This window comes from Silurus meridionalis, chromosome 14, assembly GCF_014805685.1.
Source record: "Silurus meridionalis isolate SWU-2019-XX chromosome 14, ASM1480568v1, whole genome shotgun sequence".
NCBI classification, from domain to species: Eukaryota; Metazoa; Chordata; class Actinopteri; order Siluriformes; family Siluridae; genus Silurus; species Silurus meridionalis.
Genome location: NC_060897.1, coordinates 1,968,733 through 1,983,410, shown reverse-complemented (window position 1 = coordinate 1,983,410; position 14,678 = coordinate 1,968,733). Strand labels below are relative to the sequence as shown.

At 43.1% G+C, this 14,678-nt stretch overlaps 1 protein-coding gene across 1 annotated transcript in view; it reads left to right on the top strand.

Annotated features, from left to right (window-relative positions):
- Positions 1-14,678, top strand: part of LOC124397120 (deleted in malignant brain tumors 1 protein-like) — a 224,632-nt gene that overhangs the window by 157,771 nt on the left and 52,183 nt on the right. Inside the window, exons 18-21 of the mRNA XM_046866619.1 lie at positions 3,689-4,003; positions 4,087-4,365; positions 11,439-11,753; positions 11,839-12,117. Coding sequence (XP_046722575.1) covers positions 3,689-4,003; positions 4,087-4,365; positions 11,439-11,753; positions 11,839-12,117 — 1,188 coding nt within the window. The remainder of the gene's footprint in view (positions 1-3,688; positions 4,004-4,086; positions 4,366-11,438; positions 11,754-11,838; positions 12,118-14,678) is intronic.

The following is a 14,678-nucleotide window of genomic DNA, read 5'->3' as shown; positions in this document are numbered from 1 at the left end:
TGACATGTTGTTGATTTAGCTTTGATAATAACATCATACAGCTCTTCTTGTCCTGTACATGTAAAACAGTGTAGTTGTGGAGTTGTAGGCGAGATAATTTCAGGAGATGCTGTTAGAGGTTGGACCTCCACAATTGTTTTTCTAATGTTATCTATTTTTTCAGTGAAGAAATTCATAAAGTCCTCACTACTAAACTGTGATGGAACACAATTTTCAGATCCCTGATTTGTAGTTAGTTTAGCTACTGTACTGAAAAGGAACCTGGGATTGTTTTTGTTGTTTTCCATGAGTTTGCTCAGGTGTTCAGCTCTAGCAGCTTTTAGCGCCTGTCTGTAGCTGAGCATACTGTTTTTATATGCAATTCTAAATACCTCTAATTTAGTTTTCCTCCATTTTCCCTGCAGATTAAGGGCCGTTCTCTTGAGGGCATGCGTATTAAATATACCATGGTGCCGGTGTTCTTTCTCTAAACCTTTTTAACTGAATGGGGGCAACAGTGTTTAATGTGCTAGTGAGTATAAGGCCTATGTTGTTAGCCATTTCATCAAGGTGGTTAGCATTTCTGGGTCATTTATGGTGTCAGTCAATTATAGGTTAATAATTCAGCCTAAGCTTCTGCTACTGATCAGTAATTTAGTGTTACTACTAGTGTTACTGGAGAGAAGCATGGCAGGAGTGATTTGTGATAGTAGGGTATCTGCAAGAGTGAAAGGAAATGTTTATAGGACTGTGGTGTTGTTTGGTTTAGAGGCAGAGGTATTAACTAAAAGACAGGAGGTAGAGGTAGCAGAGCTGAAGATGTTGAGGTTTTCATTGGGAGTGACGATGATGGACAGGATTAAAAATGAGTTAATTAGAGGGACAGCGCATGTAAAACATTTTGGAGACAAGGTGAGGGAGGCGAGATTGAGATGGTTTGGACATGTGCAAAGGAGGGACATGGGGTATATCAGTAGGACAATGCTGAGGATGGAGCCACCAGGAAGGAGGGAAAGAGGAGGACCAAGGAGGAGGTTTATGGATGTGGAGACATACAGGTAGTTGGTTTGAAAGAGGCAGATGTAGAGGACAGGGGGGTATGGAGACGGATGATCTGCTGTGCCGACCCCTAATTGGAAGAAGATGATGATACTGTATCATGCATACATTCATACTTGTACATAACTATATCATGTCATTTGAGTATACAGTGGAACCCGGTTATGTCACAGGCCTAGGGGACGCCAAAAAGCATTGAGATAACCGATGATCGAGATAAACGAAAACCAATATGGCAGCAATATATTTACGTGCTTGAAATTTCTTTATGTGCATGATGTGCGTTATTAAATGAGAATGTGCATGCACGTGTTTTTGGAGGTTTTTTTACATTGGTCATGCAAATCGAGATCCTGTAATGCGGATAAGGAGGCGGAAGCCGAAGTAAACGCAAACAAAGTTTATTGAGAATACTCAGGAGATAATCCACCAATACTTGTAGCGAAGCAGTAATATCCAGTGGTGCGCTCCGGGAGCGCAGTCCATGAAGTTCTGTGAAAGCAGAGACAGTTCGTGTAGAGAATCCACGGATCCGCGCTATGGAAGTGCAGCGCTGGGCAGCAATGGATAAACGTGGTGCAGACAACACGAACATGGAAAACAGCAGGATCGGGGTATTCCAGGGTGCCATTGAGAGAATGCGGAGTCCGAGAAGAAGGGTACATAGCGGGATACTTCGGGGAATGCCGCCACTGAAGGGGGCGAGGCAGGGGGATTCCTGACATAACCGACGTTAAGTGGCAAATTTGCCCCCCCCTTGTGCTCGAGATATTAGGGTTCGGCGACATAAAAGAATCGACATAACCGATTAAAAATGCTAAGACAAAGCAAGAATTTGGCGGTTCCACTTTAAAAACATCGACTTATTAGGGTTGGCGAGTTAACTGAGGTCGAGATAAGTGGGTTTCGACTGTATTATCTGTTGAAATATCTGTCTATAGAAAATCTTTGCTCAGTATATTGTATATTACTATATTTACCATATATTATTACCCACTGCAGCTTCTGTAGATTAATCATCCTCATATTTGTATATATGGACCTCAGACCTTATTTATCGACTGTTATTTATTGTGAAAAGGCCACATATGCACTTTTGGTTAGATGCTAAGTGCATTTCATTGGCTCTGTACCTGTTCCTTGCACAATGACAATAAAGTTGAATCTAATATCCTGGTAGTCGTCGACTTACAACCTATGCAACTTACGACCATTCGACTTTACGACCACAATCGCTAGCCGCGGCGTACGTTATTTTTTTACCAGCTTCCGGTATAATTTCACAGTACTGTACATATAGCCTACTCTACTTATGACCAAATCGTGTTACGAGTGTCGTACACCGCGGCTATGCCGCTAGCCGCGGCATACGACAGTGCGTACCAGCTTCCGGCATCATTTCACAGTACTGTACATATAGCCTACTCTACTTAACACGACCAAATCGTGTTACGACCGATATGTCGGTCCCAATTGTGGTCGTAAGCGACGAATACCTGTAATCTAATGTAAAAGATGAAGGTCTATAGGCATCTACATTTAATCCTATTCTGATAGGCTGCTCAGTCAACCTTCGTCTGTTATGATAAAAAGTTATTTTCATGGAGTCAAGTTGAATTGTTTTTCTTCCCAGCAAGTGTTGCATGGCTTGGGCTTATCAACAAGCTGAACTGAACTGCCCTCTATCTAGGACTTGTACTATACAAGAACCAGAAACCGGGAAGGATAAAAATCACTCCTGACTCTTTACACCCTAGACTTAACCTCTTTCAGCTCCTCCCTACTGGCAGGTGCTGCAGAACCTTGTTTACCAAAACTGCCAGACACAGGAACATTTTCTTTCCCCAGGCAATTACCCATATTAATAACTCACCTTAATTATATTTCCTGCTACATATCTATAAGTACTGCATTATTAGACATGTCAGTCATAACATAATCCGTATATGTTACACACTATTGCTGCTGTATAACGTACAAAGTTCTAAAGTAAACTCTTTATCATACCTGACATACAATACTGTCATTTGCACAACCATGCACTCTCACACTTTATGTACATTACTGATGTGTCATATACTGTGTATTCCTATTTAATACTCATATTGTCTATATTGTCTCATATTGCCTGTATTGTCTTGTATAATTTGTTTTTGTCTTGTCTTGTGTGTTTTGTCTTGTATAGTGCAAGCTAAATGCATAGTGTTATTTATGTCTGTACATTTGAGTCACTAACAGCTGGAATCAAATTACTTGTGTTTGTCACACATTGCCACTAAACCCGATTGTGATATAGAGATCTACGTTTGATAGTTTTTGGATGAGCTGCTCCTTCAACCTTCGTCTGTTATGATACAAAATTATTTTCATGGAGTCAAGTTGAATTGTCATTCTTTCCAGCAAGTGTTGCATGGCTTGGGCTTATCAACAAGCGAAACTGTTCAGCTTAGACTCCGTAGTTCCGATAAAAAACACCTTTTTATTATTACTTCAGTTTGACATTCATCAAAAATGCAAGGCTTGTTTATAGTTAAAACTTTTCTGCAAACTCAACTGCTGTTTCTATTATAAAATTTTTATAGCTAATGAGAAGATTAACATAAAAATCAGTCATTAATAAAAACCTTGTGTTGTTTATATAATCAATCAGTCCATAATCAGATCAGGCTGGTGAATGGTCCAAGAAACTGTTGTGGTCGAGTGGAGATCCAGCACAAAGCCCAGTGGGGAACAGTGTGTGATCATTACTGGGACTTAAAGGATGCAGAGGTGGTGTGTAGGCATCTTGGATGTGGTAAAGCCGTCAGCGCTCCTCGTAATGCTCGCTTTGGTCAGGGAAGTGAACCAACCTGGCTGGATGATGTTCAGTGTACTGGAACTGAGAGCTACTTAGATCAGTGCTCACACAGAGGATTTGGAGTAGAGAACTGTGGACACCATGAAGATGCTGGAGTCGTGTGCTCAAGTCAGTTATTATTCTTTTTATTCTAATATCCTGTTTAAGCATGTACAGTTACTAATTTATTAAACATTTTTCTATATGGTAAGACATGCAGGCTCCTACATTGACTCGGATCTCCCCAAACTCTGTGGTATCAATTGGAGAAGTCCTTCAATTCAGATGTTCCACACCCAGCCCAACATGTACCTCTGTAGACTTCAGTTTATATAAAAGTGGGACATCAATAAAGAAGCAAACTGCAGAGTCTACAACAACATTTACTCTGACTGTAGAAGCTTCACATCAGGGCGAGTACACCTGTGATTACACATACAGGGAAATATCCTCCACTTCATCCAGGAGCAGCTCCATTAGCATTACTGTGGGTAAGTGAAGACAGGATGTTATACCAGTATTAATTAGTAACTTTTATTCCTAATTAAATAATCACTGAATAATTGTTATTCTAACCAAGAATTAGCACATATTTGTTTATAATTGAAATATAGTGTTATTGTAAGTGGCTTCATTAACAGCCAAAAACAAACACTGTCAAGAGTATTTATATAGCGCTTTTCCTAACAGACATTGTCTCAAAGCAGCATTTATTTGTGAACAATGTGTATTTATGCCTGATGAGCAGACATGGCGACTGTGGCAAGAAAAAAACTCCCTTAGATGACATAAGGAAGAAACCTTTAGAGGAACCAGACTCAAAAGGGGAACCCATCCTTATTTATATGACATCAAGAGTGTGATTATAGTCTTTAAACATAATGAAACACTGGAGAGAGAAATACGGTTGCACAAGTCAGTGCACTCTTAGTGCCGTCCCAAACCCGGGAAAATAGGGAGGGTTGCGTTAGGAAGTGCATCCAGTGTAAAACGTGGCAAATCAAATATGCGGATCATGATAGAGAATTTCATACCAGATCGGTCGAGGCCCGGGTTTCCAACGACCACCACAGGTATCGTTAGCCAACAGGGTACCGGTGGAAATTGGGCTACTGTTGGCCGAAGGAGGAGAAGGAGAGGAGAAAGACATCTACAGAGGTGGCAGGGAAATGAGAAGTGTAGGAGAGTGAAGGTTTGGTGGGTACTTTAAATGTTGGTTCTATGGCTGGCAAAGGGACAGAGGGAGCTGATATGATGGAGAGGAGAAATGTAGATATGGTGTGTTCAGGAGACCAAGTGGAAAGGGAGTAAGGCCAGGAACATTGGTGGTGGGTTTTAACTGTTCTGTTATCGTGTGGATGGAGGGAAATGGTGTAGGGGTGATTCTGAAGGAAGAGTACAGTAAGTGTGTACTGGAGGTGAAGAGAGTTTATGATAGGGCAATGATTGTGAAGCTGGAAGTTGAAGGGGTGATGATAAATGTCATCATTGCTTATGCTCCACAAGTGGGTTGTGAGATGGAGGAGAAGGAAAAATTCTGGGGTGAGTTAGATGAAGTGGTAGAAGGTGTACCTAGGATTGAATGAATGTTGATTGGGGTGGATTTCAGTGGGCATGTAGGAAAAGGGAACAAATGTAATTAGGAGGTGATGGGTAGGTATTGCTTTAAGGAGAGGAATGTGGAAGGGCAGATTTTGCTAAAAGGATGGAAATGGCAGTGGTGAACACTGATTTTAAGAACAAGGAGGATCATACAGTGGCATATAAGAGTGGAGGAAGGTGCACACAGGTGGACTATGTTCTATGTAGGAGATGCAACCTGAAGGAGATTGGAGACTGTAAGGTGTTGGCTGGGGACAGTGTAGCTAGACAGCATCAGATGGTCATCTGTAAGATGGTTTTAGAGGTGAAGAAGTAGAGGAGGAGAGCGCTAAAAGAAGAATAAGATGGTGGAAACTGAAGGAGGAAGACTGTAGTGTGAGATTCAGGGAGAGGTCAGACAGGGGTGGTGAAGAGGTGCTGGATGATTGGGCAACTACTGCAGAAGTGATAAGGGAGACAGCTAGAAAAGTACTTGGTGTGACATCTGGAAATAGGACAAAGAGACGTGGTGGTAGAATGAGGAAGTGCAAGAAAGCATAAGGAAAAAGAGGCTGGCAAAACAGAATTGGGATCGACAGAGTGATGAGAAAAGTAGACAGGAGTACAAGGAGATGCGGCAGCAGGTGAAGAGGGATGTGGCGAAAGCCAAAGAAAATGCATAAGAGTAATATCTGAGGAATTAAGAAGGAGTGTGCTGGTAACAATTTTCAAGAACAAGGGAGATGTGCAGCCCTGCAGTAGCTACAGGGAAATAAAGTTGATCATTTACACCATGAAGTTATGGGAAACAGTGGTGGAAGCCAGGCTGAGAGAAGAGGTGAGCATCTGTGAGATTTAGTGTTTTGTAAATAAGTAGGAATAGTTTGTAGTCGATTCAAAACTTAACAGGTAGCCAGTGTAGGGATGATAAGATTGGGGTTATATGGTGAGATTTTCTCAACCTTGTAAGAACTCTGGCTCCTGCATTCCGGAATAACTGTAACTTGTTTATTAATGATGCAGGACATATAGACATCATATAGACATGTTTCTTAGTTTAGCGATATTTCTAAGGTGGAGGAAGCCTGTTTTTGTAATATGGTTGATATGATTTTCAAATTACAGTCTAAAATAACTCCCAGGCCTTTTACTGTTGAACTAGAAGTTACAGAACATCCTTCTAAATGCAGGTATAAATGCTGGAGCTTCTGTGTACTGGGTTTTGGGCTGATGTGCAAAATCTCTGCCTTATCAGATTTTAATAATAGAAAGTTATGTCATCCAATCTTTTAATTCTTTAACACACTCAGTTATCCGAGCTAATTGAGCTATATCGTCTGGTTTTAATGAGATATATAGCTGAGTAACACCAGAATAACAGTGGAAGCTAATCCCATGCCTTCTAGTAATATTTCCCAATGGAAGCATGTATATTGTGAAAAGCAGGTGTCCTAGAACTGAAACTTGTGGCACCCCATAATTTACTTGCATTAACCTGGATAGCTCTCCATTTAAGTCCACAAAATTGTAACGATCGACAGGTAGGATTTAAACCAGCTTAATGCATGTCCATGAATGCAGATGTAATTTTGTAAGCGATACAGGAGAAGCCCATGATCTATAGTGTCGAATGCAGCACTAAGATCTAGCAAAACTAACAGAGAGATGTAGCCTTGGTCTGAAGCTAAAAACAGGTCATTAGTGATTTAAACTAGAGCAGTTTCTGTGCTATGATGGGGCATAACATCTGACTGAAACTCTTCAAAGATATTGTTCTCTTGTAAGTAGGAACAGAACTGGGCAGACACAATCTTTTCTAAAATCTTAGACATAAATGGGAGATTTGAATGGGTATGTAATTTGATAGTGTGCTTGGATCTAAATGAGGTTTCTTAATGAGGGGCATAATAACTGCCACCTTGAGGGGTTTAGGGACGTGACCTAAAGATAGTGAAAAGTTAATAATATTTAGAAGAGGCTCACCAGCTGTATGTAACACTTTTTTCGGTAGTTTAGTTGGAATGGGATCTAACAGACATGTTGTTGATTTGGCTTTGGTAATAACATTATACAGCTCTTCCTGTCCTCTGCGTGTAAAGCAGTGTAGATATGGGGAATATCGGTAGAAGAATGCTGAGGATGAAGCCACCAGGAAGGAGGAAAAGAGGAGGACCAAGGAGGAGGTTTATGGATGTGGTGATAGAAAACATGCAGGTAGTTGGTTTGAAAGAGGCAGATGTAGAGGACAGGGGAGTATGGAGACGGATGATCTGCTGTGGCGACCCCTAATGGGAGAAGCCGAAAGATGATAATACTGTATCATACATACATTCATACTTGTACATAATTATATCATGTCATTTGGGTATATTATCTGTTGAAATATCTGTATATGGAAAATACTTTGCTCAGTATATTGTATATTACTATATATACCATAAACCCAGCCATTAGGGGGGCACAAGCCAGTGCACTCTTAGTGCCGGTCCCAAGCCCGGGTAAATGGGGAGGGTTGGGTTAGGAAGGGCATCCAGCGTAAAACATGTGCCAAATCAAATATGCGGATCACAAAGGAGAATTTCATACCGGATCGGTCAAGGCCCGGGTTAACAACGACCGCCACAGGTATCGTTAGCCGACAGGGTACCTGTGGAAATTTGGCTAATGTTGGCCGAAGGAGGAGAAGGAGAGGAGGAAGACGTCTACAGAGACGGCAGGAAAAGGAGCAGTGTAGGAGAGTAGAGGTTCGGGTTGGTACTTTAAATGTTGGTACTATGACGGGTAAAGGGATAGAGATAGCTGATATGATGGAGAGGAGAAAGGTAGATATGCTGTGTGTGCAGGAGACCAAGTGGAAAGGGAGTAAGGTCAGGAACATTGGAGGTGGATTTAAACTGTTTTATCATGGTGTGGATGGGAAGAGAAATGGTGTAGGGGTGATTCTGAAGGAAGAGTACAGTAAGAGTGTAGTGGAGGTGAAGAGAGTTTCTGATAGGGTGATGATCGTGAATGTGGAAGTTGAAGGGATGATGATAAATGTCATCAGTGCCTATGCTCCACAAGTTGGCTGTGAGATGGAGGAAAAGGAAAGATTCTGGAGTGAATTAGATGACGTGGTAGATGGTGTACCTAGGAAAGAACGATTGGTGATTGGGGCAGACTTTAATGGGCATGTAGGTGAAGGGAACAGAGGTGATGAGGAGGTGATGGGTAGGTATGGTTTTAAGGAGAGGAATGTGAAAGGGCAGATGGTGGTAGATTTTGCTAAAAGGATGGAAATGGCAGTGGTGAACACGTATTTTAAGAAGAAGGAGGATCATAGGGTGACGTATAGGAGTGGAGGAAGGTGCACACAGGTGGACTATGTGCTATGCAGGAGATGCAACCTGAAGGAGATTGGAGACTGTAAGGTGTTGGCAGGGGACAGTGTAGCTAGACAGCATCGGATGGTGGTCTGTAGGATGGTTTTGGAGGCGAAGAAGAAGAGGAGGAATGTAAGGATTGAAAGAAGAATAAGATGGTGGAAACTGAAGGAGGAAGAGTGTAGTGTGAGGTTCAGGAAGAGGTCAGACAGGGGCTCGGTGGTGGTGAAGAGGTGCCGGATGATTGGGGAACTACTGCAGGAGTGATGAGGAGGCAGCTAGAAAAGTACTTGGTGTGACATCTGGAAATAGAAAGCAAGACAAGGAGACGTGGTGGTGGAATGAGGAAGTGCAGGAGAGCATTAGGGGAAAGAGGTTGGCAAAACAGAAGTGGGATCGACAGAGTGATGAGAAAAGTAGGCAGGAGTACTTGGAGATGCGGCAGCAGGTAAAAGGGATGTGGCGAAAGCCAAGGAAAAAGCATATGAGGAGCTGTATAAGAGGTTGGACACTAAGGAAGGAGAAAAGGAGTTATACCGATTGGCCAGGCAGAGGGATCGAGCTGGGAAGGATGTACTGCAATTTAGAGCAATAAAGGATGGAGAGGGAAATGTGTTGACTAGTGAGGAGAGTGTGTTGAGAAGGTGGAGGGAGTATTTTGAGCAGCTGATGAATGACGAAAATCACAGAGAGAGAAGGTTGGAGGATGTGGAGTTGGTGAAGCAGGATGTAGATAGGATTAGTAAGGAGGAAGTGAGAGCAGCGATTAAGAGGATGAAGAATGGAAAGTCGTTTGGACCAGATGACATACCGGTAGAGGCGTGGAGATGTTTAGGAGAGATGGCAGTGGAGTTTTTAACCAGATTGTTTAACAGGATTCTGGAAGGGGAGAGGATGCCTGAGGAATGGAGAAGGAGTGTGCTGGTACCGATCTTTAAGCATAAGGGAGATGTGCAGACCTGCAGTAACTACAGGGGAATTAAGTTGATCAGTCACACCATGAAGTTATGGGAAAGAGTAGTGGAAGCCAGGCTGAGAGAAGAGGTGACCATCTGTGAGCAACAGTATGGTTTCATGCTGAGGAAGAGCACCACAGTTGCCTTATTTGCTTTGAGGATGTTGATGGAGAAGTATAGTGAAGTGTGCAGTAGGTACGACAGACTGGTTCAGAGTGAAGGTTGGACTGCATCAAGGATCGGCCCTGAGCCCTTTCCTGTTTGCAGTGGTGATGGACAGGTTGATGGACGAGGTCAGACAGGAGTCTCCTGGACTATGATGTTTGCAGATGATATTGTGATTTGTGGTGAGAGTAGAGAGCAGGTTAAGAAGAGCCTGGAGAGGTGGAGATATGTGCTGGAGAGAAGGGGAATGAAAGTCAGTAGGAGTAAGACAGAGTACATGTGTGTGAATGAGAGGGAGGGCAGTTTAGTGATGCGGTTGCAGGGAGAAGAGGTGGAGAAGGTGGAGGAGTTCAGGTACCTGGGGTCAACAGTGCAAAGTAATGAAGAGTGTGTTAGAGAAGTGAAGAAAAGAGTGCAGGCAGGGTGGAGTGGGTGGAGAAGAGTGATAGCAGGAGTGATTTGTGATAGTAGGGTATCTGCAAGAATGAAAGGGAAAGTTTATAGGACTGTGGTGAGACCTGCGATGTTGTATGGATTAGAGACAGTGGCATTGAGTAAAAGGCAGGAGGCAGAGCTGGAGGTAGCAGAGCTGAAGATGTTAAGGTTTTCGTTGGGAGTGACGAGGATAGACAAGATTAGAAATGAGTTTATTAGAGGGACAGCACATGTAGGATGTTTTGGTGACAAGGTGAGGGAGGCGAGATTGAGATGGTTTGGACATGTGCAGAGAAGGGACATGAATTATATTGGTAGAAGAATGCTGAAGATGGAGCCACCAGGTAGGAGGAAAAGAGGAAGGCCAAAGAGGAGGTTCACGGATGTGGTGAGGGAAGACATGCAGGTAGTTGGTGTGAAAGAGGCAGATGTAGAGGACAGGGTGGTATGGAGACGGATGATCCACTGTGGCGACCCCTAATGGGAGCAGCCGAAAGAAGAAGAAGAAGAAGACTATATATACCATATATTATTATCAACTGCACCTTCTGTACATTAATCACCCTTATATCTGTATGTATTTACCTGAGACCTTATTTATCGACTGTTATTTATTGTAAAAATGCCACATATGCACTTCTGGTTAGATGCTAACTGCATTTCATCGGCTCTGTACTTGTTCCTTGCACAATGACAATAAAGTTTAATCTAATCTAATGTAAAAGGTGAAGGTCTATAGACATCTACATTTAATCCTATTCTGATAGGCTGCTCAGTCAGCCTTCTTCTATTATGATACAAAATTCTTTTCATTCAGTCAAGTTGAATTGTCATTCTTCCCAGCAAGTGTTGCATGACTCTGTAGTTCAGATTGGAAACACTTTTTTAATCATAACTTCAGTTTGACATTCATCAAGAATGCAAGGCTTGTTCATAGTTCAAACCTTTCTGCAAACTCAGCTGCTGTTGTTTTTATTATTGCATTTTTATAGCTTATGAACAGAACCGATTAACATAAAAATCAGTCATTAATAAAAACCTTGTGTTGTTTATATAATCAACCAGTCCATAATCAGATCAGGCTGGTGAATGGTTCGAGAAACTGTTGTGGTCGAGTGGAGATCCAGCACAAAGCCCAGTGGGGAACAGTGTGTCATGATGACTGGGACTTAAAGGATGCAGAGGTGGTGTGTAGGCAGCTTGGATGTGGTAAAGCCGTCAGCGCTCCTCGTAATGCTCACTTTGGTCAGGGAACTGAACCAACCTGGCTGGATGATGTTCAGTGTACTGGAACTGAGAGCTACATAGATCAATGCTCACACCGAGGATTTGGAGTAGAGAACTGTGGACACAGTGAAGATGCTGGAGTCGTGTGCTCAAGTAAGTTATTATTCTTTTTGTTCCAATATCCTGTTTAATAATATATATATTAATATACTAAATTACTATTTTCCTGTTTGATTAGACATGCAGGCTCTTATATTGACTCGGATCTCCCCAACCTCTGTGGTATCAATTGGAGAAGTTCTTCAGTTCAGATGTTCCACACCCAGCCCAACATGCACCTCTGTAGAGTTCAGCTTATATAAAACTGGAACATCAATCAAGAAGCAAACTGCAGAGTCTACAACAACATTTACTCTGACTGTAGATGCTTCACATCAGGGCGAGTACACCTGTGATTACACATACAGGGAAAAATCCTCCACTTCATCCAGGAGCAACTCCATTAACATTACTGTGGGTAAGTGCAGGCAGGATGTTATACCAGTATTAATCAGTAACTTTTATTCCTCATTAAATAATCAATAATTAATTGTTATTCTAACCAACCCAGCCATTATGGATGCACAAGCCAGTGCACTCTTAGTGCCGGTCCCAAGCCCGGGTAAATGGGGAGGGTTGCGTTAGGAAGGGCCTCCAGCGTAAAACATGTGCCAAATCAAATATGCGGATCACAAATAAGAATTTTATACCGGATCGGTCGAGGCCCGGGTTAACAACGACCGCCACAGGTATTGTTAGCCGACAGGGTACCGGTGAAAATTGGGCTACTGTTGGCCGAAGGAGGAGAAGGAGAGGAGGAAGACGTCTACAGAGACAGCAGGAAAAGGAGCAGTGTAGGAGAGTAGAGGTTCGGGTTGGTACTTTAAATGTTGGTACTATGACGGGTAAATGAAGAGAGGTAGCTGATATGATGGAGAGGAGAAAGGTAGATATGTTGTGTGTTCAGGAGACCAAGTGGAAAGGGAGTAAGGTCAGGAACATTGGAGGTGGATTTAAACTGTTTTATCATGGTGTGGATGGGAAGAGAAATGGTGTAGGGGTGATTCTGAAGGAAGAGTACAGTAAGAGTGTAGTGGAGGTGAAGAGAGTTTCTGATAGGGTGATGATCGTGAAGGTGGAAGTTGAAGGGATGATGATAAATGTCATCAGTGCCTATGCTCCACAAGTTGGCTGTGAGATGGAGGAAAAGGAAAGATTCTGGAGTGAATTAGATGAAGTGGTAGATGGTGTACCTAGGAAAGAACGATTGGTGATTGGGGCAGACTTTAATGGGCATGTAGGTGAAGGAACAGAGGTGATGAGGAGGTGATGGGTAGGTATGGTTTTAAGGAGAGGAATGTGAAGGGCAGATGGTGGTAGATTTTGCTAAAAGGATGGAAATGGCAGTGGTGAACACGTATTTTAAGAAGAAGGAGGATCATAGGGTGACGTATAAGAGTGGAGGAAGGTGCACACAGGTGGACTATGTGCTATGCAGGAGATGCAACCTGAAGGAGATTGGAGACTGTAAGGTGTTGGCAGGGGACAGTGTAGCTAGACAGCATCGGATGGTGGTCTGTAGGATGGTTTTGGAGGCAAAGAAGAAGAGAAGGAGAGTAAGGATTGAAAGAAGAATAAGATGGTGGAAACTGAAGGAGGAAGAGTGTAGTGAGGTTCAGGGAAGAGGTCAGACAGGGGCTTGGTGGTGGTGAAGAGGTGCTGGATGATTGGGCAACTACTGCAGGAGTGATGAGGGAGGCAGCTAGAAAAGTACTTGGTGTGACATCTGGAAATAGAAAGCAAGACAAGGAGACGTGGTGGTGGAATGAGGAAGTGCAGGAGAGCATTAGGAGAAAGAGGTTGGAAAAACAGAAGTGGGATCGACAGAGCGATGAGAAAAGTAGGCAGGAGTACAAGGAGATGCGGCAGCAGGTAAAAGGGATGTGGCGAAAGCCAAGGAAAAGGCATATGAGGAGCTGTATGAGAGGTTGGACACTAAGAAAGGAGAAAAGGATTTATACCGATTGGCCAGGCAGAGGGACCGAGCTGGGAAGGATGTACTGCAAGTTAGAGCAATAAAGGATCGAGAGGGAAATGTGTTGACTAGTGAGGAGAGTGTTTTGAGAAGGTGGAGGGAGTATTTTGAGCAGCTGATGAATGAGGAAAATCAGAGAGAGAGAAGGTTGGAGGAGGTGGAGTTGGTGAAGCAGGATGTAGATAGGATTAGTAAGGAGGAAGTAAGAGCAGCGATTAAGAGGATGAAGAATGGAAAGTCGGTTGGACCAGATGACATACCGGTAAAAGCGTGGAGATGTTTAGGAGAGATGGCAGTGGAGTTTTTAACCAGATTGTTTAACAGGATTATGGAAGGGGAGAGGATGCCTGAGGAATGGAGAAGGAGTGTGCTGGTACCGATCTTTAAGCATAAGGGAGATGTGCAGACCTGCAGTAACTACAGGGGAATTAAGTTGATCAGTCACACCATGAAGTTATGGGAAAGAGTAGTGGAAGCCAGGCTGAGAGAAGAGGTGACCATCTGTGAGCATAGAGGACAGAAGGAATTGCATTGTGTATTTGTGGATTTAGAGAAAGCGTACGACAGGGTGCCAAGAGAGGAGTTGTGGTATTGTATGAGAAAGTCAGGTGTGTCAGAGAAGTATGTGAGGGTGGTGCAGGACATGTATGAGGACAGTGTGACAGCAGTGAAGTGTTCAGTAGGTACGACAGACTGGTTCAGGGTGATGGTTGGACTGCATCAAGGATCGGCCCTGAGCCCTTTCCTGTTTGCAGTGGTGATGGACAGGTTGACGGACGTGGTCAGACAGGAGTCTCCCTGGACTATGTTGTTTGCAGATGATATTGTGATTTGTGGTGAGAGTAGAGAGCAGGTTGAGAAGAGCCTTGAGAGGTGGAGATATGCGCTGGAGAGAAGGGGAATGAAAGTCAGTAGGAGTAAGACAGAGTACATGTGTGTGAATGAGAGGGAGGGCAATGGAGTGATGCGGTTGCAGGGAGAAGAGGTGTAGAAGGTGGAGGAGG